This window comes from Canis lupus, chromosome 18, assembly GCF_003254725.2.
Source record: "Canis lupus dingo isolate Sandy chromosome 18, ASM325472v2, whole genome shotgun sequence".
Lineage (NCBI taxonomy): Eukaryota > Metazoa > Chordata > Mammalia > Carnivora > Canidae > Canis > Canis lupus.
In genome coordinates, this window is record NC_064260.1 from 51,235,568 (window position 1) to 51,262,680 (window position 27,113).

Sequence of the window (27,113 nt, forward strand, 5' to 3'; positions counted from 1 at the left end):
ACCTCCACTGGTCCCCTAAAGCCAGCCCTGCTGGGGATAAGATGTGACCTTTGACAAGCAGCCAGGTACTGTAAGACACGGACACTCAGGGGTGAGGGGGTGGAGAAAATCAACCGACTGGCTTCTCTGGCCGGCTGGGGCCCAGGGCAGGGGTACAGGACTGTCCTAGAGGGTCTGGACGGTTCTCTCCCTCATCTCTTTTAGTTATCTGTGTCATTAGGTGGCCGGGTCATACCTAGCAGAAGCCAGACCGAAGCCACCTCTGAGGGGACGGGCTCACCTCTAAATCCAGTTGGATGAATGAATGAACAAACTCATTTAATCTTCACAAGACATCCTGTGAAACAGCTGTTTTGACAGTATGAATGACAGAACTAAGGCTCTGAGAAGTTGGGTGACTTGCCTGAGGTCACACAGCCACCGGGGCAAGCCCAAGGGCAGTGCTGTGGATGCTCTTCCCAGCACTGCCTGCCCCTCCTCCCAGGTCTGACCCTGGAATCTGCACCATGACGAAGGAGGAAAAAATAAGGAGGGAACTTTATTTAATATTAAAGTCGGGGAGGGGGTCAGAAGGGAGATCAGCTTCATTTGGTGATGGTGTTCCTGCGGAGAGAAGAGGGGCGTGAGGCTGAAAACCTTCCCACCACGTCAGGCCCAGCGCTGTCCCTCGGCCCTCCCCCCTCGGCCCAGCTTCCCCACTCACGCGTTCATGCTCTTGCCGCTGCCACTGAGCACGATGTACGGCGTCTTCTGGGCCTTCTGCTTCTCCTGGAGCAAGGCCACCGTGCCCAGGGGTGTGTCGCTGGAGCTCATCTTCTTCAGGAGCTGTAGGGTGTGGGCCAGTAAGCACAGGGCAGGAGTGGGTCCCTGTCCACCAACCACCCCAGCGCCAGCAGATGTGGAAGCCCCCCCACGTCCCAGTGGGTCACCCACCGCCTCCTCATCTAGCTTCTTCATCCGCCGCTCTGTCTTCATCTTGCCTGAGCCTTTCCCGTGGAAGCGATGGGACAGCTGCCGGAAAGCCTGGGACACGGGCGGGAACCATGTTAGAGCCACCTGTCCCCAGAGGGAAGGGCCATGGCCCTAGCACTGGGGGCTCCCAGTCAGAGTCAGGGAGATGGGCATGGGGGCTGGATGTGCTGCAATGGGGGCACTTGGGATCCTGAATGAGGTGGAGGCTGGGGCTGGGTTTGAGGGCAGCACACCCGTGGTGGTGGAGCTGGGAGCAGGTAAGGCAGGAGCAAGGGACAGTGAGCACACGTCAGCCCAAGGCCTGCACACCAATGCCAGAAAGGTGGCCCCCCAGGGTAGGTGAAGCCATGGGGGGGGGGGGGCAGGTGGGCAAAGGAACCAAGCCTGTGACGGGGCATGCTGTGCCCACTGGGACACAGAGGTGGCAACACTTCACCAGCTCCCCAGCCAGCGGTCGGCTGAGCCGAGACCCACAGTGCAGCTCTGCCTTGGGTGGGAAGGGCAGGGGCCCTGCCTCTCTGTGACTCGGTCACTGCCAGCCCTGCTCACCTCCTTGGGAGTGAGCTTCCGGCCCGTCTCATCCACGTACTCAATCTTCACATCGGGTTTGTAGCCATCCTTCTCCTTGAAGTCCTGGGTAAAACCACGGTATTCCTCCCGCCGGCTGTACTTGTCGTCGATGGCCCTGGACCGAGAAAAGGGACCCTCAGGGCCAGCCACTGCCCGCCCTGCTTGGGTTCCCGGTGGTTCCCAGCTGGCGCCAGCCCATGCCCCTGCCTGCGCTGCCACACTCACATCTTGTCCTCGATGCAGTACACGGCTGACGGTAGGGATTTGTTGGGTGCCTTCACCCGGGCCACCTTCTGTACCGTGGTTTCCAGCAGCCCTGGGGACAGGTGGCGGTCAGACTCCAGGTAGCCTGCCCTCAGGGGGTGCAGCCCAGGCCCAGTAAATATGGCAGGGTCCTCATGCCAGGGTCTCTCTGCGCCAGGGCCTGACTGCTTCAACTGCCCCGATTTTCCCCAGCTACACTGACACTTAAAGGGTGAGTGGTGCTTTGTGGGACTAAGTGGTAAAGTTGTCAAAAATGGAGTGACTCAGAGCCAAGAGGCCAGATGCTGCAACAACTTCCCCCAAACTGGGTGCAGATGAGTAGCTCTCGGGTCCCAAGAGAGCAGGTCAAGGCCCCAGGGGGACCAGAGGAAGCTGTGCCAGCACTCTGCCCCTCCAAGGCTCACAGCCCCTCACCTTTGTTCTGACACAGCAGCAGGGCAGCTGCCAGCCCTCTGTTCACGATGGGCTCCTCATCCAGGATGGTGGTGGAGGAGGCAGAGAACTGAGGGGGAGCACGGGGACACAGGTGGTAAGTGGGCCGCAGGGGCTCCTCACCCTCTTGCCCCCATCACCCCCACCACACACCACTGTGGTCCTTCCTGGGACCAGGCGCTATGCCACAGTCCTGCCACGACACCATTAACTTTACAGAGTGAGAGAGCAAGGCTCTGGGACAACAGGCCACTTGCTCAAGGTCCCCCAACAAGGAAGGGGCAGAGCTGGGGCTGGAGCCTTGGGTGGGTGGCCTCAAACCCCAGCCTCCACCCGTTCCGCCCGTGGGCTGCGGTCTCCTACTCTGCTATCCCCCCGCCCCAGCCTCGTGCCCCGCGCCCCTCACATCCTGCTGCTGCTTCTCCTCGTCCAGGTTGACTGTGCTCCAGCCGATGTTCTCCTCCCCATCAGACTCGGAGCCACCGTTGGCTGAGCGTTCCTCGTCTCGCTCAAAGTCCTAGGGGTCAGAAGACCAGGGTCAGCCCAGGAGCCCCAGCCCCCAGCCAGCCTAACGCACTGGAGCACCAAGGCTTGTTACCAGCTATGCAAAACCTGACATGGACCTGACCAGCACGGAGAACCCAAGTCAGGAGCGAAGGGGAAGGGATGGGAGGAGGAAGGGAAGGAGGAGAGGAGAGGTAGGCTGCCTGAAAACCCACCATGAGCTCTTCTTGCTCCTCCCGGTTGCCGGCCAGCCCATAGGTGGGGATCTCCCCCAAAGTGCGGCAGAACTCCGACGTGGCATTGAACACGATGGCCCCCTTCCGTTCTGGATCTTCGTCCTCCTCCCAGCCCCGCTGGCGAGATTCCAGCTTCTTGACAATCTCCACCACCTGGGGGAGGGAACAGCTGTGGGCAAACCCAGAAGTTTCTGGGGGAGGTGCCACTGAGACCCAGAAACCCAGAATCCTCCCTGATGGCAGTAAGACAAGCCTTCCTACTCTCCTACTGTCCACAGAAGACCTCTGACTGGTCTCTGCTTCCTCCCTGACTCCCAGTCCAAACTCCACTCTGCACCTACACCCATCTCATTCCTCTGCTGCAAAGCCATCGATGGCTCCCTTTTGCCCTTTAAATTAATATCCAAAATGCTACATGGCCCTTGTCCAAAGCCCCACAGCCTCACATCTCCCTCCCGGATCAGAGCACATCAGGGCTTCTTGCCACTTCACTACCATCCACCCTTCACCCGACAAACTCCTGTTTCAGGGCTCAACTAAACACAGCTTCTTCTAGAATCCTTCTCTGAGGCCACAGGCTGGGAAGATGTCGTGTGGAACTCCAACAGACTTCTGGCACCCACCCCTTCTGCCCTGCTCCTCCCTCAGACTACCCTCCTACCCAGCATGGCTCCAAGACCCCTCATATATCCGCCCCAGACACCATCGACTGAACCCACTGTCCCCTCTGCTGACTGTATCATTCCCATAAGTAGACAGGGTGGCCTAGTATTTCCACTCTTTCCACCCCGCAGTCTCACTGCTTCCCCCTGACAGCACACTCCTGAGAGAAGTCTCCCATCACCATGCCACTCAACACCCCTTCCTTCCATGTTGTTACACGATATTTTTTTTTTTAATGAATGGCAACATAAATGTAAACAGGTTCTAACACATATTTTTAAAAACAATAACAACCACGCACACACCCAGGTACCCATCATCCAGTCTGAGAAACACTATTTTTTTTTTTTTTTTTTTTTTTTTTTTTTTATTTATTCATGATAGTCACAGAGAGAGAGAGAGAGAGAGAGAGAGAGAGAGGCAGAGACACAGGCAGAGGGAGAAGCAGGCTCCATGCACTGGGAGCCCGATGTGGGATTCGATCCTGGGTCTCCAGGATCGCGCCCTGGGCCAAAGGCAGGCGCCAAACCGATGCGCCACCCAGGGATCCCTGAGAAACACTATTAATACCCTTTCAAAGCCTGAGTGTCTCCTTATCTCTTGTTTGTGGTCATGATTCAGGGGCTTTTATTTACAGTTTTTCCACATAAGGACCTATCCACAAACAGGGTATTATTTTGTTGTGCATTTTTTAAAACAGTGTATCGTCTGAATCTGATTCCCCTAAGATTTCCTTTTTAAAATACACATATATAGGGACGCCTGGGTGGCTTGGCGGTTGAGCGTCTGCCTTTGGCTCAGGGTGTGATCCCGGGATCGAGGCCCGCATCGGGCTTCCTGCATGGAGCCTGCTTCTCTCTCTGCCTGTGTCCCTGCCACACACCCCGCCCCCCATGAATAAATGAATAAAATCTTTTAAATAAGCAAATAGAGAGATAAAATACATATATATATATATTTTTTTTTTAATTCATCTTGACCCGAATGGCTGTATTTCTTAGCTTTTCACTGCAGAATCATATTCCACGATAAACGCATCTTAATCTAGCTTCCTTGCACACTGTGGATGGACTTTCTCTGTTATCACAAACAATGCAAATACAAGCAATCTGATGCTCGTCTCCAGGATCACAGGCAAGTGTGTTTCTGGGGGTACACGTGCAGGAGAGGGGACACTGGGCCGAAGGGCACACACTTGCCTGTACAGTAGGTCACTGCCCTCCCAAGCTCATCAGATTCCCCTACGGGCCTGCAAAGAGCATGTGTGAGAATTCTGGCTACCCCAGGGGCGCCTGGATGGCTCAGACGGTTAAGCGTTTACCTTCAGCTCAGGTCATAGTCAGGGGATCCTGGGATCAAGTTCCGCTTGAGCTCCCTGCTCAGCAGGGAGTCTGCTTCTCCCTCTCCTCCTCACTTGTGCTCTCTCTCACCATCTGTCTCTCTCTCTCTCAAAAGACAAACAAAAAATCCTTAAGAACTCTGGCTGCTCCAAATCCTGACACCTGATATTGTCAGACTTTGACATTTTTGACAAATGATGTGGGTATAACCTGGTCCGTCATTATTTTAGTTCACCTCTCCTTGACCATTAATGAAGTTGCACCTCACTGGGGGGTTTTTTGGTTTTAATTTTGATTTAAAGAGAGAGAGACAGAGAGACAGAGAGAGAGAGAACATACATGAGCAGGGGGTAAGGCAGAGGGGGAGAGAATCTCAAACAGACTCCACACCCAGCATGGTGCCTGACAAGTGGGCTCAAGCTCATGATGCTGAAATCATGACCTGAGCCAAAATTGAGTCAGACACTTAATCGACAGAGCCACCCAAGCACCGCCCTTGGGTGTTTTATTGACCATTTATCCTTCTACTTCTGTGAACTGTCCATTGAGGTCTTTTGCCTATTTTCCTGCTTTGCCAATTTTTGTCATTTGGACTTTTGGCACCAACCCACTGATGATTATATACATGTAGGCAAGAGTCTTCTCTGGCCTTCTTACATTCTTGATACCTTTTTTAAAAAACTTAAGTTCTTAATTTCTAAGTAATTAAATTTTTTTTCCTCATGGCTTATGTTTCACATTTATATCTTTTCTTTTTTTAAGATTTTATTTACTTATTCATGAGAGACACAGAGAAAGAGAGAGGCAGAGACACAGGCAGAGGGAGAAGCAGGCTCCATGCAGGGACCCCGACGCGGGACTCGATCCTGGGTCTCCAGGATCACACCCTGGGCTGGAGGCGGCGCTAAACCGCTGAGCCACTGGGGCTGCCCTCACATTTATATCTTAAAAAAATCTTTCTCTTGAAATAATCCAGTCACAAAAAAAATCCTCTGTGACTGCTCTTACTGGAGGTTCCTAGAGTAGTCAAAGTCATAGCCACAGAAAGGACAGTGGCTGCCGCAGGGAGCGGGGGAGCCAGTGTTTAACGGGGACAGAGTTTCAGCTTTCAAGACGAGAAGAGCTGGGGGGGTGGGGATGGTGGGGATGGCTGCACAATGTGAATGGATTTAACAATTCAATAGAATTGAACATTTAAAAATGGTTAAGTTGGTAAATTTTATGTTCTATGTATTCTAATGTAATTTAAAAAAGGAAAAGAAAAACTTTCTCTGCAACAAAGTCACAAACATAATTTCCTTAACCTTGTTCTAGAATGTTAATTCTTTACTTTTAAGTTCTTTATCTGTAATAAATTCTGTGTGAGATACAAACCCAATTTCACTTTTTCCCCCAAATTGGTAACTGGCTGTCCATACAGGCCTTGCTGAACCGGGTGCCCTTCCGACTGGGTCAATAGCTGTCCTATGTCTGCTCCTGGACCCTCCACTTGGTCTTGGCCCTGTCAGTCTGTCCTTCCACCACTACTTCACCATCTTAGTTACCACGATGACATAAAGGGATCGCTGTTAGAGCAAGGCCCACCACTTTATTATTCAAGGCACCTTGGCTTTTTTTGGCCCTTTGATCTTCCAAGTAAACTCAGAAATAGCTTTTCAGGTTCCACAAAAATCCCTTTGGGATTTTTACTGGAATTGCATTTATTTACTTATTTGTTTTTTAAAGATTTTATTTTCTCATGAGAGACGGGGGGGGGGGGGGGGGGGTGGGGGGCGGCGGCACCGGCACAGGCAGAGGGAGAAGCAGGCTCCATGTAGGGAGCCTGATGCAGAACTCGATCCCGGGACTCCAGGATCATGCCCTGGGCTGAAGGCAGGCGCTAAACTGTTGAGCCACCCAGGGATCCCCTGGAATTGCATTTAATCCACAAATTAGTCTGAGGAAATGAACATCTTTACACTACCGAGTCCTACCTATGAACACAGTAGTTATGGACTGAAGTGTGTCCTCCCAGAATTCGTATGTTCAAACCTCACCCATGGGGTGACTGTATTTAGAGACAGAACCTTTAAGGAGATGGTTAAAGTTGAAGGATGCCATAAGGGCAGGACCCTAACCCAGTAGTTTGGTGTCCTCATAAAAGAAAAGGACAGCAAGGACATAGGCACTCAGGGAAAAGGCCATAAGAGGACACAGCAGGAAGACAACCACCTACAAGCCTCAGGAGAAACCAGACCTACCAACACCTTGATCTTGAACTTCCAGACTCCAAAACTTTGAGAAGTAAATTTCTGCTGCTTAAGCCACCCAGTCTGTGACATTCTGTCACGGCAGCCCTAGCTGCCTAAAACCACAGTCTATCTATTTATGTCTTCTTCAATGTCTTTCAAAGATGGACTGCAACTTCCCCCATAGAGATCTATCTCACACATCATTAAATCTTTTTTTTTAATTTTTATTTATTTATGATAGTCACACACACAGAGAGAGAGAGAGAGAGAGAGAGAGAGAGAGAGGCAGAGACACAGGCAGAGGGAGAAGCAGGCTCCATGCACTGGGAGCCCGACGAGGGATTCGATCCCGGGTCTCCAGGATCACGCCCTGGGCCAAAGGCAGACGCTAAACCGCTGCGCCACCCAGGGATCCCTATCTCACACATCATTTATTCCTTTTTATTTTGTTGCAATCGGCCTCTCTCTTATCCATTTTGTTATCACTTATCTATGCTACTTTACTATTTATACTGCTTTCACAAACAGTACCTTTTTTAAAGTTATACTTTCTCTCTCTTGTTGGTGTGTGTAAACACAACTGGCTCTTATCTGGTAATCTTATACCTGGCAGCCTTGCTGAAACTTGTGTGGTCTGGCTCTCAGTTCCCACCACCGCACCCCAAAAGACCACGATTTAGACAAGACCATCAGTGACCTCCATGTTGCCCAATCCAAAGGTCAATGCTCATCCCCAATACCCAAGTTCTCTGGAGCATGCGTCACAGATGCTTACACGCTTCCTCTCAAGAGCCACTTGTCACGTGACTCAGGACCTTGTCACATGACCCTCTCCTCTTGGCTACCCTCACGCACTTTCCCTTCTCCACACTCACTGTCCTGATGACTCCAGCTGATCCTAGGACTTTAAATGACTTCTGCATTTATAACTCCAGTCTCAGCCTTTCCCTTAAAGTTCAAATTCACATATCCAACTGCCTGTTCAGTATCAAATACCCCTAATAGAAAAGCACTTTTTATTAGACTTAACCAAAACCGAACATTTTGTTATCTCCCCAGCTCTTCCCATCTCAGGAATGGCCTTACCCTCTCCTTAACTCAGCAAGAGGCCAGCTGTTCAAGTCAGAATTCTTGGGAGTCATCCTTAACTTCTTGTACCCACTCACAATCTTGCACACAATCTACAAATGAGCGCTGTTGATTCTACCCTCAAAATGCATTCCAAATACAGCCACTTCCTCCTGTTTCTGCGGCTACCATCACAGTCGACGTCATTCCAACTGGATGTCTGCAACAGCCTTCCACTGCTTTTCCTCCAAAGACAGAACTCTGATGGCTACATCTACCGCAACAGCAAGTCTCTGCCTGAATGGCCCGTGACCATCTCCTTCCCTGTAACACTCCCTGGGGTTCCTGCCCCTGCAGCCATGCAGGCCTCAGCCAACTTCCTGAGCAAGCCCAGTGGCTCGTGTCTCAGGGTCTCAGGGGCCAGGTGTTCCCTCACCTTGGACTGCGCCCTTAGATGTCACTGATACTTACACTTCATCTGGATCTCAATGGTCACCTCCTCGGGGAAGCCCACCCTGACCAGAAGACCTAAAACGGGAGCGCTTCTTCACTCCTCATCTCTCCACTACCTGGCCTTTTCCTGTTTCTGCTCACAGTGGTTTTCCTACTGGATGTTGTTTATGTCTTCTTTCATGTCCTCTCACTAGAACAAAAGTTCCACAAGGACAGACTTCTGCACTCTTGGTTATCCTCATTCACACCCCTTTTGGCTACCGCCCCATTTCTCTGACCCTCTTTGCAGCAGCGGTGGACAGCATACAGCCCACCACCTGCTCTTGCCAACCAAGCCTTTTTGGATCACAGCCACGCCCACTCACCACACCATCCAGGGCCATGTTCCCTGCTGCAGCAGAGCACCTGGGTCACTGAGGCCGAGACCACCCGCCGCTGCACCTCCAACATTCGCACAGTCCACCTGCTCTCGCTCTGAGGGACTGTCCCCAATTGCTGGCCTGGCTTCCTTACCTCCTCAGTCTTGCTGACTCTATTATTCCAGATCGGACCTGCCTCTCAGGAATTAGAGGACTCCCTACTCCCCCTCCTCAAAAGCCTTACTTGGCTGCTGTGCCACCCACTCCCATGGCTCTCTTCCAGCTCAGGGGCTGCTGCTTCTCTGACCCCACAGCAGGAGCCCCCACGGGCTGGGCCACTGCTCCAGTCTCTCCCCCCTGAGCTGGGAGGGGTAGGGTGAAAAGCGTGGACTTTGGAGTCAGGCTGTTCAAACCCCAGCTCTGCCACTTACCAGCCATGTAACCCCAGGTCACTTCCCTAAGGCCTCTATGCCTCAGTTTCCTCATCTATAAAACGGAGATAACAGAACCTTCCTCACAAGGTGTTGCAGTGAACATCAAGTCACTGGATATACAAAGCACGCAAGCAGGGCCTGGCCCAGGCAAGTGCCCACTGAGGGTCAACAGTGGTCATGGCCATAAGGCCCCACTGGCCTCTGTCCGGCTCATACTGCCAGGCCCTCAAGTGTTCTAGGCTACTCCTCCCAAGGACACCTGCTGTCTCTACCACCTGAGTGCCCAGTCTGCCCACCCACCTCCACCCTGAATCTCTGCAAGATTGGCTCCTCGTTGTTATTTATGTCTCAGCTCAAATGCCATCCCCTGCAAGGTCTCCCCTCAAAAGCAGACCCAAGACTCCAGCCCTCCAGCCATCTGCTCCGCTTTCCACAGACGGTCTGCCCAGCTCCAGGTGCTACCAGAAGTGCTGTGTGCGCATGTGCACACACGCTTACTGCTACCCTGCCCTCAGGCCACAGCTAGAGAGGCAGCTCCAAGAACACAGGGCCCCTCGCTGTCCTGCTCACCAGTGATACCCCCACCCCCGGGGACAATCCTTACTCCCAGGAGGAATGCAACACCCAGCCATAGAAGGAAAGAAGACAGGGAAGGCTCCAACTTTAAAATATCTTGAGAGCAAAACACTGGTTGATCTTAAAGAAATCTGCTAACAACATGACATTACACACACAAAAGAGTTCCAAACTGGAATGAAGGTGCCATGCTCCTGAGGACAGGTCACCATGGACACACCTGTCCCTAAAGGCCCTGGCCCTGAGGAGGTCAGCATGCCCCCAACCCCACGCTCAGCTCCTGGGCCCCCTCACCTTCTCACCGCTGTCTCGCAGCTGCTGGAGTTGCTGGAGCTGCCGCAGGCGACGCCCCTTCTCCAGCTGCTTCTGCAGCTCCAGCTCTGCCTCATCCTCCTCCAGCACCTCTGGGGACCCTGACTGTGGTCCTCCAGCCTCTTCTGAAAGAAACAAAGGGAAGCCCTGCTCAGATCACCTCCTTGCCCAGGGCCCCTCAGCCCGGCCCTTGCCACCCCTACCCTGCCCCGGCTGGACAGGCCCCTCACCCTCATCGCTGATGTCCATGTTCTCCACACGGGTGTCATCTGACTGCAGGGGCTGAGGTGCCGGTTCCTTGTCCTCCTCCTCTGGGGCCTCTTCATCGGCCTCAGGCACTCGGCGCCGGCCCCGGCCCCGCAGCCTGTGGGAAGAGGCCTCTCGGGTGAGTGTGGGCCCTAGGCCAGTCCAACCCCCATACTACAACCTGATCTCCAAGCCCACCTAGACCCGAAGTCCCCATCTTGAGTCTGGTCCCCAAGAGGTAGCAAGTCATCGGCTCGCACTACCACCTCCTTCTCTTTCTTGCGGATCTTCTTCACCCTCCGTTTGGTCTTTTTAAAAGTTACCTGAGAGGAAGAAAAGAAAAATGAGACATGAAATGGGGAAGGCGGGCAGCCATGAGCCCACAAGAATGAATGCTATAAAAAAAAAAAAAAAAGTTTAATTAGAAGGTGGGGGAGCAAGAGGTGGGAGGAACAGGGAAAAGAATCTTTTTTTTTTTTTTTTTTTTAAGATTTTATTTATTCATTACAGAGAAAGAGAGAGAGAGACAGAGACACAGGCAGAAGGAGAAGCAGGCTCCACGCAAAGAGCCTGATGCGGAACTTGATCCCTGAACTCCGGGATCACGCCCTGAGCCGAAGGCAGAAGCTCAACCACTGAGCCACCCAGGTGTCCCGGAAAAAGAATCTTAAGGAGACTCACGTCCAGCATGGAGCCCATCACAGGGCTCCATCTCACCACCTTGAGATCATGGCCTGAGCTGAAATCAAGAGTCAGATGCTTAATTGAGCCACCCAGGCATCCCAAGGATGAATGCTTCTTTAGCATTCCTCCACACCAGCCACTGTTCTAAGTACTTTACAAACACAAACAACATGTGACATAAGGGGGGATCCCTGGGTGGCTCAGCGGTTTAGCGCCTGCCTTTGGCCCAGAGCGCGATCCTGGAGTCCCGGGATCGAGTCCCGCGTCGGGCTCCCTGCATGGAGCCTGCTTCTCCCTCCTCCTGTGTCTCTGCCTCTCTCTCTCTGTGTAAATAAATAAATCTTAAAAAAAAAAATGTGACATAGGTGTGACTTCATCCCACTTGTGAGATGAGGAAAACCAAGGCCCAGAGAGGCTAAGTTCCTTGCTGAAGTTCACCTAACTCCTGAATGGGAAGGCAGGATTGTGAAGAGAGAGCTCTTATTCTTCTGGTTCCAGAATCCTGCTCTTAATCACAAAGCCAAACGATCTACTGAGCCAGAGATCTACCTCTGTGTTCACAATCATCCCGGATACAAAATCCACACACAGCTATAAAATTACCACTTACCCACATTGTCACTAACCCTCACGACACCCCTCAAGAGATGGCTCCCACCATTCCCATTTCAAACGGGTGCCACAGGCTCACAGTTAAATGACTCATCCAAGGCACAAGCTGGCTACGTGGCAGAGCTCGAACACGAACTCAGAACCCTCTGTGTCAACAGTCCCTGTTCTGTCTATAGCCATCGTCCCCCTCCAGCACCTCCCTAGGGCTGTCATATGCTGCTTACCCACGAGGACCAAGCCCCTCATACTCGCTCTTCCTCCACAGCTCCCCCCACAGCACAAGACTCCCAGAGGAGAGGGAGGAATCTCCACCCCAATTACAAGGTGCAGGTGGAGGCCGCAGGGCTCACCATCTCCTCAGGTGTGAGGTACTCAGAGGCGAGTCGAGGCCCCGCTGTGCTCAGCGACTGAGCCTGTAGTCGCAACTTGGCCCGGATCTCCTCCAGCTCCCGCTCTCGTAAGCCATCAGCAGTGCCACCCTGCTCCAGGCGGAACGAGTGTGGCCGCTCGCCCTCAAGCTCCTCATCATACTTGGACAGGATAGAGCGGGGTTTTTGCTGCAAAACAAGAGGTACAGATTGGGACCCAGCCTGGCTCCTGAAAAGCCACAGACCCCATCTTGCTGCCTAGCCTGCCTGTGCCAAGTCATCCACGCTCTCATCCTCTGCGTAGGGCAGGTAGTCAGGTTTCTTCTTCCGCAACTCCACATTTTTCTCCGCCCGCTCTTTATCTACTAGGTTCACGTTCACCAGTACATCCTCCTCCTCCTGCAGCACACCTGCGGAGAGGGCAGGAGCAACAGCCATTCATGTTTACCCTCGACTCAGGGCCTATGCCCCTAACCAGAGCACCGGAGCTCAACCCACCTTTGTCTTTAAGGGTGAGGATCACAGTCTCCCCTTCTCGAAAGGAATCAATAGCATGTTCCACAGTGAGGCCCTGTAGGTCCCGGGCACTGTACAGATCCTACAAGGGAGGGGAAATGTCCAGCTAAGTCAGGAGCCCTGACCCATCCAGCCCTGGGATCCCAGCACCAAGTACAACAGCGCTTGGCACCCTGTTCTCAGCCTCACCTGCCGCCTTTGCCCAAACTCCTCCTCCACCAGAGTGCTGACTCCAAACTCTTGGTCCATCTCCTCCAGCAGTTTGGCCTATGGGATGAGAGAGGGGTAACCAATGACCTCCGGCCATTCAGCATCACTGGAAGACCCATGGGACTTTACCAGGTGGGAGTACAAAAAACAGAAACAAACAAACAAACAAACAAAAATAGGGCAGCCCAGATGGCTCAGTGGTTTAGCGCCATCTTTAGCCCAGGGCCTGGTCCTGGAGAGCCAGGATCGAGTCCCACATCAGGCTCCCTGCATGGAGCCTCCTTCTCCCTCTGCCTATGCCTCTGCCTCTCTCTCCTCTCTGTATTCTCATGAATAAATAAATAAATCTTAAAAAAACAAAACAAAACAAAACAAAACAAAAAACCAGCAGGCCTTGTAGGCCAGCTGCTAAGAATCCAAAACAGATGCCACTGACCACGGATCTCCGACCTCTCTGAGCCCAGTCACCTCCCAAGGACAAGTCTCCTGCTTCACCAGCCAGGCAGGTTACCAGAGGCAATGAGCAACCACCCCCAACTGCCCAGGCGCTCACCCTCTTCTCTGCCAAGTCCTTCTCCTTCTGAAGCTGCCGACTCCTCTCAATCCAGGCTGCAGTGTCATCCAGCCAGGGGTCATCCTCCCCCAGTGTCTTTATCTTTCTGAAAAAAGAACAAAGTGGCCTTCTGGGGACCCCCACTCCTGCTCCGCACACCTGACTCAAGAGCTCCTTGGCAGCCTCCTCAGGTTCTTCCCTTGTCCACCCTGGCTGGGACCTCCTCACCCCAGCTTTTGGTTCAGGAGGCGCTTTTCTTTGGCGGCTGCCAGCTTCTCTCGTAGCTCCTCTCGCTGTCTCAAGGCCATGGGATTGATGACATCAGCTGCCACGGGCTCCTCCTTGGTGCCCGTCTCTGGAAGGGGGGCCCAGACGTGAGGCTATGCCTGCCCATGGCTGGTGGGGAGAGGAGGGAGCCACTCACCCTGCCCCCTTCCAGCTCAGGGGGCCAGAAGGGGCCAGGAGAAGGGGAGTGAATCCTTCACCTCCCTCCTCCTACTTCCTTCCCGCACAGCATGACGGGATCCTCCACACCTTGCAAGCATCCTCGCCTCCCATCATGCATTAAGAAACAAATGAACCCAACACCTGCATAGCCCAGATCAGTTTGCAGCAACTACGCATGTATCTTGGTCTAGCTAATGCTGCCTCACAGCCAGAGCAAGCAACGATGCTAGCCATATGAACTTAAAGAATAAGCCTATTCCCAGCCCTCCATTGTGACACTAAGGAGAAGCCTGTGCCTATCCACAAGGATGTGTGTACACACACACATACACACACATGGCCACTAAATGGTGCTGAACCTGTGCCATAACCCCATCCTCCTCAAAGACCCCTTCAGATGATCTTTCTCCTCCACCCAAATGCCCTCCCTCACCCCCATCCTCAGTCCCACACTCACCCTTCTTGACAGCATTGACTTCCAAGGGTTTCAGCCCCAACTTTGCCCGGAGTTTACTGAGGACAAGAGATACACATGTTAGGAGCTGCCAACAAAATAGGGACATCAGAGACATTTCTGGATAGAGAGTGAAAACAGGATGGAACTGAGAAGTCCTAAGGGTCCCCAAAGCAGAGACTGACCCAGGCAGCCAAGGACATTGGGAAGGATGCTGGCCTCCAAATCAGGGAACACAGGCACTAGGCCTGGCCTGCCCCTAACCAGCAGAAGACCATCTTTCTCTTGGGTCTTAGCGTCTTTTCTGTAACTCAAATGGTTATACGTCATTTCCAATTCCAGTCAGAATGCCTTAGTGTGTGAATGGTCCCCCAGGAAACTGTTCCCAGAAGCCCTCTGTCTCAGAAAATAAAAGTAGAAACATCAGGAAGACAGAACTTACTTGGTCTCCTCGATGCTAAGAGATGAGGCATCTCCTGAGCTACTTTTGGAGCTGGCAGCTGGAACAAGAAGTATAGTTCAGGAGCTGAACAAAGGGCCAACAAACCACATCTTTGGCTCGAGCTCTGCAGGGACCTCCCTTACCCATACCCGGGCCCTACTGAGACACTCGAAAACAGCAACCTTCCTCCATCTCAGTAGCTCCTTCCATCTCAGTCCCAATCTCTTGAGACCCCAACATAACCTTCCTTTCCTGCCCCAAAAGGTCCAACCTTTTTGCAGCCTTCACTCTGCCTCCTCTCCACTTCTGTACATTCTGTTTTCAGCCCACACTGCCCTCCTTGGCCTAACTCTGATAGACGAGATCCTATCCAAATGCTGAGACCAAATGCCACCTCCTTCTGAACTCCTATTTAATTATTGGTCAGAATGAACTGCTCTCTCCTGAACTCCACAGCTCATCACTCACTTCCAGGTCTGTTTCTCCCCACTGGTCAGGGACTGTGTTAGCAGCATGACTGTGTTCTCTGCGCAGTTCATCCAGTCAAGAAATACACTTAATGGTCCCTGTTTTGCGATGGATAGTGAGGATGCTGAGATAAAGTAGCTTTTCAGACTTCCTCTACTCATCTCTCACTCAGCAAGTAACTTCGGAACACAACACACAGACAGAGGCTAGACGCCACCAGATGGAGCTTCCCCACCCAGGTGCTACCACCTGTTCATCCTTCCTGCGTCCCCACTCCATAACCTACCTCTTCCCCTATACCTCACCTGGACCCTGGATCTCAACCTTTCTAGGCTCTCTCCAAGGTCACCAGCCTCCTTATTTCTAAATCCAACGGATTCTTTTCAGCTCGAATTTCCTTTATTTTCTGTGGTGTGTGTGACACCATTGACTATTCTTTGCAACAGACCCCATGACACAAGATTCTATAGTTTTCTTTTCTGGATATTGTACCATCAAGCATTCTTATAGCCTCTTACTCTACCTACTACGAAAATGCTGGCATTTTTAAGGTTCTACTGCCCACTCCTTACTCTCTCGCCAGGCTTCATTTGCCACCTGATTTACTTATGACTTCCAAATTGCTCTATCCAGCCCAAACCCTATCGGTTGCAATGCTCTCCACAACTGAACTCTCTCCCCTCAAAAGTCTGCTTCTCTCCCAAAGTCCTCAATTTCAGGAGACACAACCACCCACCCAGTTGCTCAAACCAAAATTTAAGGAGCCATCCTCATTTCCTTCTTACCCTCACCCAAGTGCTAAGTAAGCTCTAATTCCTCCTCCCAAACGGTTCTTCAATCTGTTCAGGTCTCTCCACCCTCCGCTGCCTCAGCACACGCCACTATCAATCCTCACGTGGCCTCCAGTCTTGACTATTTTTGAACCAGGTCTCAATCTAGGAATCTTTGCAAAATATGATCAACTCATTCCTCAGCTTAAATCCATGGCTCTCTACCACCCTCAAGACAAAATTCAAATTTCTGTAGGGCCCTTTGTGCTCCGACCGGTTTCCTATCTCTGCTATGAACCCTACCCGGTTTGCCCAATATCAGGTTTCTTCTTGGTTCTGCACCAGCTAGAACAACTTCATTGATTCATTCACTCAACAAATAAGGGCCTGTGAGGGGCCAATTTTGAGACAACAGAAAACCTCTGCCCTCGCAGAGGTTAGTAGAGAGAGACAACTTTTAATCCCAAACGGGGAGACTCTCTAATAATTGCTGATGGAGACAGCGTCGGGGAGCCCGGGCGGCAGCGCTCGGCTCGCACCCAGGCCAGACCGCCCGCCCCGGGACGCCCCGCCCCGCCCCCACAGGCCCCGCCCTCACCGGCCTCGTAGCCGTCATCGCGCTTCTCCCGCTTCACGCGCCGCTCTGAGGGCTCAGCCTGGCCGCGCTCCCGCCCGTGCGCGCCGCTGCGTGTCTCGGCTTCGGTCCCGCGCCGCCCGCCCCCGCGCTCGCCCCCACGCTCCCGACTCCGCTTCCGACGTTCGCCACCGCTGCTCCCGCCACCGCCGCTCCGGTGCTTGTGTTTTTTGTGCTCCCGGTGCCGCGGCGGCTGCTCGGTGGCGCCTCCGGTGCTGGCCGCCGCCGTCGTCCCGGCCGCCTCTTTCTCCCCACGGTGCTTCTTTGACGACCCCATGGTGGTACGTCCGCCCCGAGCCCGGCCGCCGCCGAGCCCCGACGACGCAAAATGGGACTACTTCCGGGTCGCCCGGCAGCCGCTGTCGTGTTGCCGGAAACCAAGAGTGGCTGCTTCCGCCGTTCGCCTCGGTGCCTGCCCCAAGGGCTCACGGGAAGGCCGGGGTCGGAGCCCGGCTGCGTGTTTGCGGAGCTGTTGGTCTGGTGGCGGTCTTCGAAGTGCGTGCGTGCGCCGGGTGTAGGGGTTACAGGCCTCCGAACTATAAGCCCTTAAAGCCGGCAATCTGGGAGCTGGAGGCGCCCCCCCCCCGCCACCAGACGCTCCCTGCCTCACGGGTTTACCGGTTTTACCGTGCACCGCGCCCGCCGCTCCAGTCGGCGTCCTCCCGGTGGGCTCCACCCGCCCCCGCCCCCTCGTCGTGGCTCCATCGGGTGTGGGACGCCGCAGCTTGTTTTGAGACCCAGCCCAGCCTCTGAGCCCCTACACCCGATATTATCAAATGCTGCCTTTCCACCTTACTCGTATTGGGTTCTTTTTTCCTTGTCTTTTGTTTCTTTTTTTTTAAGATCTACTTATTTGAGAGAGCGCGTAAGCGGGAGCGGCAAGGAGAGGGAGACAAGGGCCAGCTGAACCCTGAGATCGGACCTGAGCCGAAACCAAGAGTGGGAGACGCCACCCAGGCACCCCCCTCACCTTGGATTGGGTTTTTAAATCTGTACTTTGAACCCCCAGAAACTGCAAAATTCCACACAGCACGACTGGGTATGTGAGCTCATTCCCACCGCCCTCCTTGGGGGCCCAAATTTGAAGTTACTTAGAAGTTAAAATCCCAAGGCGCATGGGTGGCTCAGTAGTTGAGCGTCTGCCTCTGGCTCAGGTCGTAATCCCGGACCCAGTTCCTGTCGGGCTCCCCAGAGGGAGCCTGCTTCTCCCTTTGGCTACATCTCTGTGTGTCTCATGAATAAACAAAGTCTTTTAAAAAGTAAAATCGCAATTCACATAATTCCTCCTCTGACCCGCAACCCCCAGTTGCTGGGACTGGCGGCCCCTGTGCAAACCACTGGTTACAGTGTAAGATACGTACCCCTTTAAGGATCCAAACCTCCTCCCCTCCCACCCTGAGTTCTCAAAGGCAGAGGCCATTAGGTCCTGTTCCCTCTTGAATTCCTAGGACCCAGCATAAATGTTGGAAATGGGAGTGGAGGAGTCACAGCTGTTGCTCTGTGAGATGATCCACTCAGGAGCAGAAGCAGAGCTGTGTGTGCTGGTGGGGGCAGCTCCACAACCAAAGCTCCTGGGTGATGGGGCAAGCTAAGCCTGCTGCTTCCTGCTACCTCCTACTCCCAACCTGCAGCCTCTTCCCAGCACCACCAGAAATTACACGTTATATTTCCCATAAAGCATTTAATTGTTATCTTAGGGGCTAGACTCTTGACTTGGGCTTGGAGTAGAGTGCCTGTTGGAGTGCCTTCTGGTGGGTTCTGTCTTTGGGAGGCTCTCAGAAGAGTGCTCCGTTCTCACCTCCATTGACCTGTGGCTCCTTAAAGAAGGAGGAGACACAGATAGAGACCATGGGCTCTAGTTCCCCACCCCCAGGCCCAAGGAGACCTGGGCTTTAGGGGAGGAAAGGCCATTCTTGGCAATAGGGGTTCAGATCTGGCTTCTATGCTGAGACTCTGAGCAAGTGATTTCCCCTTCTCAAGCCTCAGTTTACTTATGAATAAGCTTTATAAACCTTGCTGTGCACCAGGTTGTCCTAAAGTATAAGGGACAGTATGCAGAGGGTGATTTGTGTGGCACTACCCTGTAACAGGGGCTTGGTGTGTGGCCACTCAGTTGGCCACAGATTCCTACACTGGCTCTGCAGCTTATTTGCTCCTGTGTCTTTGGGTAAGACCTTGCCCCCAGGTCCTTAGTTTCTTTATTGGGATCTGGAAAACATAACCCGGGTCCTGCCCTTCTCGGGTGACACGGAGAACGGGGTCTGGGGGAGGCCTTATTGACTGCTAGAGCTAGGCAGAGTCCTTCAGGCTGAGACAGTGGACCAGGCCAGGGTTGAAGCTTAGATTCAGGGCAGGTCAACATGGTTGCTCACAAGTTTTCTCAGCTTTTCCCTGGATGCCGAGCCCAGGAAGACGGGGGGAGAGGCTGTAGGGCCCAGGACTGGCAGTGGCACCCCTTCTTCCGATAGCTGGGCAGAGCCTGTTCTCTGGCTAGCTAGATGGCCTCACCTGGATTTCCTGGAGGTGCCCTCTGTGTCTCCCTTTCCTGCCTCAGCCAGCAGCTGCTCCTCATCCAGTCCCAGTGCTGACAGCACTTGGGAGAAGCGCTGGGTCACCGTGAGCCGGGCATTGACCTGAGGAGAGATAAGGGTTCCTACTCTGCACCAAGGCTGCTGAGAACAAATAGCATTGTGATTACTGAGAGGGTCCCAGGGCTTCCAGGTGGGTGTGGCCCAGGGTCCTATCTAAAGGGCCCACTCTCCCTACCCACTCATCCAATGAAAAGCACTGTTCTCAGGGAGGTGGCATGTCTTCCAGGTGCTAGCCCTCACCTGCATGGCCTGCTGGAACAGGTAGGGCCGGGCCTGTACCCTGTGCTGGATGTCCTGTAGCTCTGCCTGATACTGAGCAAAGCGCTGTCGCTCCTGGCGCCTGCAGGGAGATGGGCCTTTGGGCAGCTAACCATGAACACAACCTATCCCCACTCTTGAGTCCATTCATTCTCACTAAGGACTTGACATTCTCCCCACCCTTACCTTGCAAAGCCATTTCATTCCCATCTCCGCCCTGGATTCCTCCTGAGGTCAATGGGATAGAAATTATTTGCTCCATTTTACCCATGATGAGCCTGAGGCCCAGGAGGGTTGAGGGACTTGTCCAAGTTCACACAGCTGGGGAGTAGAGACTGAGACCAAGTCTGCAGGCTGTGCAGCCAGGGCTCATCTAGCCTCCCAGCCACACTCACAGGGCGGGGTAGGGGGGGCAGCACTGCCTTCGGAGCAACTGGGCATCTGCTTGCACAGCCTCTTCCCCCTGTGTTTACACCCCTGCACCCTCTCACGCTGCATCTGTGAGGAAGAAGCAGTGGCTATTGACCATGGCTTTGGGTAAGGCTCCACTCTGGGCTCCGGGCTCAGTTTTCTCTGCACTATGGCAGGGATTGGACAAAGTTGCTACCATTCTCTGGGGTTCTTATAAGCACACAACTTAGAACATGGGACAGAGGAACAAAAGAATGATGTTGCAAATGAAAGAAAACATCCCAAAAAAGATCAAGGTTCCACAGGGGAAGCACACATCTGTTTACAAAAAATTGGTTTGCACATTTGTCTGAAATATGCCTGCTTATCAAGCTGAATATCCAGGCAGCAAGAGGGGCCCTCTGGCAGGAATCCTGTGAGGACCAGGAATCCTGTGAAGCATGTAAGAGAGGTCTTTGGGTGTGCCAGCAGCACCCATACACAGGAGCGGAGAAGCAGACAAGACTCATGTTGGGACCTCTAACAAGTGTACAGGGCCCCTGAAAAACACTGCCTTGCCCCACCAGGGCCATTGGTGAAAAACAGATGAATTTGAAAACCCATGGCCAGGAACAGAAGTCATTGCAAAATGGAGTCTTCAGCATTCAAGAGGTAATTTCAGCAGTTACAAAGGTGGGGGTGGGAAGTGAGCTGGCATTCAGTCTGTCTCTCCTATGATGTCATGCATATTTTTCCTTTTTGATTCTTGTTAGAATTGAGAGGAAGTCCATGTCTTGGAGCCCCAAGCAGAAAGGAAGCTGGAGAGTGGATGTCAGCCCTGTCCAACATCTGGGAAGGAAAGGAAGGCCTTCCTCCCACAGGGTGACCTCTCTTGAGCCCACATCTCCTGTACAGGCCAGAGCCTTTGAGGAGCAGAGAGAGCAAAAGTCACAGGTTATAAGGACTGAGAGACCCCAATGGAAAATATCTGCTCTCTAGTAGAAAATACAAGAGATGTGTGTGAAACACTCTTCTCATTCACATCTGTCCCTTGGAGTTTGAACCTTAGGCTTCCTGCCTCATTGAAAAAAATAAACACACAAACAATGAACTTGAGGTTTCGCAAGGAGAAGGCATCTCCTTGATCACTGGCCAAGGATTCTTTTAAAACACCGTTGCCTTCTTAGATCCCTAGTTTTCTCATCTTCAAAATTGGGAATAATAAGACTGAGCCTCCAAGAGTAGATGACCAGAACCCTGCTGAGTCCCTGGTGACCCCACTGCAGAGCAGAGACCTCAACCCTGACCTAGCTCCTCTCTCAGGATGAAAGGAGATGAGGTGTGGAAAGGGCTGCCCTGCTGCCAGCTGCACCCAGTAGGTGCTCAATGTCCATGGCACTGGTGACCATATTTATTTGTATTATCTGTTTCACTGGATAGGGCATTCGGGGGAAGATCCCAGTGCCCTTTATCTACAGATTAGGTATTCAAGCACTAAGAAATGGGCTAGCAGGTTTGGCTAAGTGGCTTCCCAAGTTGAAATCCTAGTTTTGCCCCTCACTTGTGACACTTGGCAAATTAATTGAGCTCTGTGAGCTCCGTCTCCTCCTCTGTTGAATGATGGGACTGATAATAACGCCCATTTAAGGGTCTGTTATGAGTCTAAAAAAGGTTTGCTTTTAAAGACACATTTGTCTATTTCTTCTTAATGGTCAACATATAGGAAGAGAATAAAATAGATGACTCTTCACCTGAGGCAAACAACGGTTGTCCCCAGGAGTGAGATCATAGGCACTGTTGATGTGCTATGTGAACTATTTTGGTTACATCTGTATTTTTATAATAAGCATGCCTAGTTTTTGAAATCAGAAAAAAAAAAGATTTGAACATGTGGTAATGCATATAGAACATTCTGTGAGCTTGACAGCTGCAGGACTGTTATATTAACTAGGTGACCTTGGCTCAGCCCCTCCTCCTTGCATACCTCAGGGTCTTCATCTGTAAAGTGTGGCCAAATGGCCTGGCCCACCAGCCAGGGCTGGAGGATGGTTGTGGAGACTCAGCCCTGGAGGGAGATGAGGACTGCGTCCCCTGTGTCTTTCCTCTGGCATCTTGCACTGCCTTCCCTGACCTCTCCCCACCAGAGCCTCCCCAGCCTGGCTTCCTACCTCAGCTCCTCCAGCCTGTGGTGGGTGGTCCCTGACCTCCGGCTCCCTTTGGGTGCATAGGCCGCCAGGCAGCGAGCCACCTGCTGCTGTACCCGATGCTCCCGGGCCCTCCGCAGCTCGGCCTGCTGCCGCTCCTCCTCCTGCTGCCGCTCCCAGGCCTGCAGCAAGCTTCTTCAATAGGGAGAGGGAAAGAAGAGGATGGGAGAAGTCTGGGGGGAGCAGCAGTCTCATAGAGGCCAGGGGCAGGGAGAGGAGTGGGTTTGTCATGGAAGTCTGACATGATGAGGGCTACATCTGGGGCTCGGCCCACAGGCCCACCTCAAGGCCTTTCCCTACTTTTCCTGGAAGCCTCCTCCCACTCCAGCCAGCTGTGTGCCCCAACTCTGAACACCCTCAGTCCTGTGGGGCTTGGTGCACCTGTGATCTCACCCAGATTGCTCACTTCCCATTGCAAAGCAGCTCTCCTTGAGGACAGGGGTCAGACCTTGTTCTCTCTGACCCCCATCTCTGGTAGGAACTAGATTGATGCCTTTTGGTTTGAGGGACAGATATATGAATGGAATGGATGGGATCAACGGATGGATAAAGGCGTGGATGAATGGTGTGGGTGGTTGAGTAGACAACGCTTAGCTCCACCTGGAACATTCTTTCCCTAGCTCTGATGGCCAGTTCCTTGTTAATTAGATCCTTGCTCAAATATCAGAGAGAGAGAGAGAGAGAGAGAGACTCCCTTACCACCCCTTCTACCCCCAGGTATTTTCCATTTCTAGCTGTACATTTTGTTCATTTCTTTATTAATTATCCTTCATCCCAAGTAGAGGGTAAGTCTCATGAGAGCAGGGTTCCTTATCTCTTCTCTTCACTACCAGTGGATTCCCCAGCATCTAAAACAGTGCTTAACATAAATAGAAACTCAGTGTTGGTGAATTCATGCATAGTTCAATCATGGTCCTCACCAATAAACTTGTTTACTCAGCACATATTTGTTGAGCACCAACTAGGTGCCATGTCTCGTGTAGGGCAGCAGGGAGGCCATGACCAATAAAATCTGGCACCTGTCTTAGGGATCTCTAAGTCTGCACCCAGGGATAGTCAGGCAGCCCAGCCCCCCAATGCAATGCCATGTGGCAAGAGCTATGACAGAGGCAAGCAGAGGGGAGAGCTTCCCAGAGGAAGCTTAAAGATACATTGAGTTAGCTGAGTGAATGAGGGAGAATGGCAGCTCCGGGAGATGAGGGAGGGAGAGCATGGCACATTCTAGCTATTCCTATATGGGCGGGTGTGGGAGACAGGAGCCTCCTTACCAAGACACCTGGGCTTTGTTCCAAGTGCACTGAGAAGCGTGGGAAGCAAGCCAGGGATGACAGAGTCAGAATTGAGGGGTGCTATTGGAATGTTGAAATGGATTCTCACCTGCCACCTCTAACCAATCACCAAGACCTGCTGAGCCAGCCCCCAAATATCTCTTTAATTTATTCCCCTCTCTCTATTCACAGGGCCAGCTGGTTCAGGCCCTTATCATCCTTCACCTAGACAATGCAACAGTGCCCCTTCCCAGGATTCCCCTCTGCTCTCATTGTCTTTTGTTCAAGCCCCAAGCATAGCAGTTGTCTGACTCTACTGCCTTCATTGTTGTCTTGTCCATCTGCCTCCTTTCCCAGCAGACCTTGACTTTCTTAGGGCTGGGGCCACGTCTTTTCATCTTTATATCCTAAGGACCCACGAGTAGATATTCAACATGTGTTGCTTTGATCACTTAGTTAATAGATTAATGGGTGGATAGAAGATGGAAAATAAATGAAAAGTGGCTTGTGTCAATAGACACCTGGCCAAGTAGACAGAGATGGATAGATGGGTGGGTATATGAATGGGTAGGTGGATGGATGGATGGATGGATGGATGGATGGATGGGTGGGTGGATAGATGCATCGATCTGTAGAAGATTGGATGACCAAAAGATTAGAGAATGGATAAATGAATTAATGAATGAGGATGAATGATTCAGTGTCTCTGGAGAACTGGCTCCTTCTCTACTCCCAGCCCTTTCTTCCCATCCTCCTTTTTCTTTTACCTTACCTGGTGGCCTCCTGTCGTTTGTGGAAGGTACGGTTAGGAAAGTTGGCAAACAGGAAACTCTCTTCATCTCCCAAGGCATAGGCCTTCCCACTCCGATTGGAGGCCTGGACAGCAGCCCCCAAAGCCTTCCAGGGCTGCTTTTGAGGGCCTATCCAGAGTGGGACAAGTCAGAGAATAGCCTCCTCCCTCCCAGCCCGCTGGACAATCCCGCCCAGCACCTGGAGCGCAGTATAACCCTGTCTGAACTCCTGGTCCAGGTTGCTGGTTCCCCAAACTCTCTCCCCACCTTGTAGTTTCCTGGGGAACCCAGACATCGAAGCCCACACTCACCACAGTCCAACTCTTGCTGTAACTGCCTCTGCAGCTTCTCCGGGTCCCATGGCCCCTCCAGCTCCTTGGCCCTTGACTTCCTCCTCTGTGGTCTTCTGAGTTTGGAGCTGGAGCTGCTCCCTTTGCACTGCAGGTCATCTTCATCGGAGGCTGCCTCGCGAAAATTCTGCCCCTTTCTCTGAGAACCAGCTCTCCTTCTATGGAGGGTCCTGTGCTCTCCCTCCTCGGCCTGCTCTGTCACCTCTACAAACTGTTCCTCTTCTAATATCAACCCCCTGCTGAGGAGTTGGGGCAGCTCCCCAGGGCTCAAAACCCTCTCTATCTCCTCAGAACCCAGGGCTTCCAGCTCGGTGCCTTCCTCAGACTCAGATCCTGATCCTGACCTCCTCCCAGGTGGCTGGAGGTCATACTCACTGGGTGCCTCCAGTTCTTGGCTCTCCCCTTTGCCAGAACAGCTGGGGATGCAACCCCAGGCCCTGAGCTGCTGGCTTCTCTCCAGGTTTGGCCCCTCTGTTTTCCAGCAGAAGCCATGGGGCTCTGGGAGGGTGGTTGTGGACTTGTGCCTGGCCTTATACTGGGGGACTGCTCGGGACAAGGACAGAGCTTGGTGGCCTGGGGCGGAGGCCGAGGAGAAGCTGGGCTGATGCAGAGCCTGGCCATCAGTGGTGAAGCTCTCCCAGGCCCACTGGAAGGGGAAGGAGGGTTTCCGAGGAGGAGAGGGGATGAGACTGAGGAAGGAGAGGACAGGGAGCAAGGGTCAAGGTCAGGGCCTCGGCCCCCAGTGGGGCCTGCCAGCCAGTATCCCCCCAGCCTATTGCACAGTGGCTTACTCTTCAGCTTCAGCAGAGCCACGGTCTTTCTTATTCCGAGCCTTGGGCCTCCGGTCCTTCTTTGGCATCTGTCCTGTGCTCCGAGACCTCGGCTGCTGGCCCAGAGCCACATCATCGCCATTCCCAAGCCTCCCCTAGGTGAAGACAGGAGAGGAGGCCTGGCTGCAAGCAGCCTCCTGGAGCATCCCACACCTCCTCCAGGGGACCCTCCTCTTCTCTGTACCATGGCTGGCCTGCTGGGCTCTTGTTATTGGTAAAACTGACTGATCACCACCTCAATTTTTAATATTTAATGATGCTGCTGAGTACCTGCTGGATGCTCAGGATTTTCATGCATCAACTCATTTAACTTTCCCAAGGACCTATATCCCACTGTTATCCCATGAGATCTTTTTTTTTATGGTGAAAAAAATTTATATTTAGATTTATAGCCGGCTGGACTCAGTTTAGATGATCCCAATTTTGTTGGCAACATCCAAAGCATGATAGGAGCCAGTCGAACATATGCTTTTTCCTCTCCATCAGGCCTGATTAAGGTGTTGACCTTGGCCACATCAATGTCATAGAGCTTCTTCACAGCCTGTTTGATCTGGTGCTTATTGGCCTTGACATCCACAATGAACACAAGTGTGTTGTTGTCTTCTATTTTCTTCACGGCTGACTCAGTAGTCAGGGGGAACTTGATATGGCATAGTGATCAAGCTTGTTTCTCCTGGGGGCGCTCTTTCCAGGTTATTTGGGCTGCCTCCGGAGATGCAGGGTCTTGGGTGGTCGGAATGTAGGTGACATACGGATCTTCTTTTTGTGTGTGTGACTGTGCACATCTTTCAGCACCACTTTCTTAGCTTTCAAAGCGTTTGTTTTGGCTTCGGCTTTGGGAGGGGCAGGGGCTTCCTTCTTCGCCTTCAGTGCCATCTTCGTGAAAGGGCCCGATGAGATCTCATCTCATCCCAGATAAGAACACTGAGACTCAGAGAGGTGACATCACTTGACTAAGGTTACCTAGCCAGTAAGTGGAGTCAGGATCTGAACATGCATAGTCTGTCTCGAGAGCCCAGATTTGTCACCATGGTACGGTGCTGCCTCCATGTCCCGGATAGCTCTTTTGAATGCTCCATGGGGCTCTGGACTTGCTAAATCAAGGTAGAGGAAGCTTATTATCTTTCCTAAAACCCTCCTCCTCCTCCTTCTCCTGCAGTTCCCCTAGATGGCTCTCCTGGAAGCCTGGGAGTCATCCCTGGGTGTCTTCCTCATCCTCGCCTTGGACCCTTTAGGCCTCCCTGTGGTCCCTGCCTGCCTTGGGCCTTCTTGTCTCTCGCCGGGCCTCAGCTCCAGTTTCATGACTTCTCCAGTGCCATCCTGAGCCCTGGCCTATACTGACCCCAGGCAGCCAGGCTGCCTCCAGGCAGTTGGAAGTCCCCCCACAGGGCCTCCCTCACCTGCTCAGCTTGGGGGATGTCTGACAGGAACTTGAGCAGCCCTATGGTCATCCCAGGAGCCTGGGATGTCCTGCCCTGGTCTCCCTGAAGCCGCATGTCCTGCCCTGGTCTCCCTGAAGTAGTCCTGCTCGCCCGTTGGTGGGTGTTTCGCATATTGGTGTCCTGCCCGGACCCCCACCCCCATCTGCCAGCCTTGGAACTGCCCACCCCACC

The 27,113-nt window shown here is 52.8% G+C and overlaps 2 protein-coding genes across 3 annotated transcripts; both read right to left on the reverse strand.

Moving 5' to 3' along the window:
* Positions 1 to 518: 518 nt before the first annotated feature.
* Positions 519 to 17,182, reverse strand: SART1 (spliceosome associated factor 1, recruiter of U4/U6.U5 tri-snRNP). 2 transcript variants are annotated; one of them, XM_025445994.3, is made up of 20 exons: positions 16,783 to 17,182; positions 14,947 to 15,004; positions 14,508 to 14,563; positions 13,832 to 13,958; positions 13,604 to 13,709; positions 13,030 to 13,107; positions 12,823 to 12,922; positions 12,592 to 12,734; positions 12,307 to 12,513; positions 10,859 to 10,983; positions 10,645 to 10,778; positions 10,397 to 10,539; positions 2,958 to 3,131; positions 2,645 to 2,755; positions 2,221 to 2,308; positions 1,768 to 1,858; positions 1,522 to 1,657; positions 934 to 1,023; positions 704 to 825; positions 519 to 603 (listed from the first exon to the last, which is right to left on the reverse strand). In XM_025445994.3, the coding sequence occupies exons 1-20, from the start codon at positions 17,093 to 17,095 to the stop codon at positions 585 to 587; spliced, it is 2,421 nt and encodes an 806-aa protein (XP_025301779.1). In that variant the 5' UTR covers positions 17,096 to 17,182; the 3' UTR covers positions 519 to 584. The 2 variants fall into 2 exon arrangements, with proteins under 2 accessions (XP_025301779.1, XP_048952846.1); XM_049096889.1 differs by lacking the exon at positions 16,783 to 17,182 and adding an exon at positions 16,488 to 16,655.
* Positions 17,183 to 18,478: 1,296 nt separating this feature from the next.
* On the reverse strand, positions 18,479 to 27,113 carry LOC112659336 (testis specific 10 interacting protein; the record flags this gene model as incomplete). Its single annotated transcript, XM_049096305.1, has 8 exons — positions 18,479 to 18,635; positions 19,327 to 19,451; positions 19,650 to 19,749; positions 22,226 to 22,396; positions 24,302 to 24,449; positions 24,632 to 25,359; positions 25,462 to 25,595; positions 26,901 to 27,113. Coding segments are annotated over 8 exons (1,743 nt in total), but the record flags the coding sequence as incomplete, so codon positions are not given.

Excerpts from the sequence above, each read along its gene's own strand:
- SART1 (XM_025445994.3), bottom strand. The coding sequence starts at position 17,095 with ATGGGGTCGTCAAAGAAGCACCGTGGGGAGAAAGAGGCGGCCGGGACG. Across the intron at positions 13,710-13,831 it reads CTCCTGAACCAAAAGCTGGG|AAAGATAAAGACACTGGGGG; the intron begins GTGAGGAGGTCC and ends TTCTTTTTTCAG. Across the intron at positions 12,923-13,029 it reads AGTTTGGGCAAAGGCGGCAG|GATCTGTACAGTGCCCGGGA; the intron begins GTGAGGCTGAGA and ends CCTCCCTTGTAG.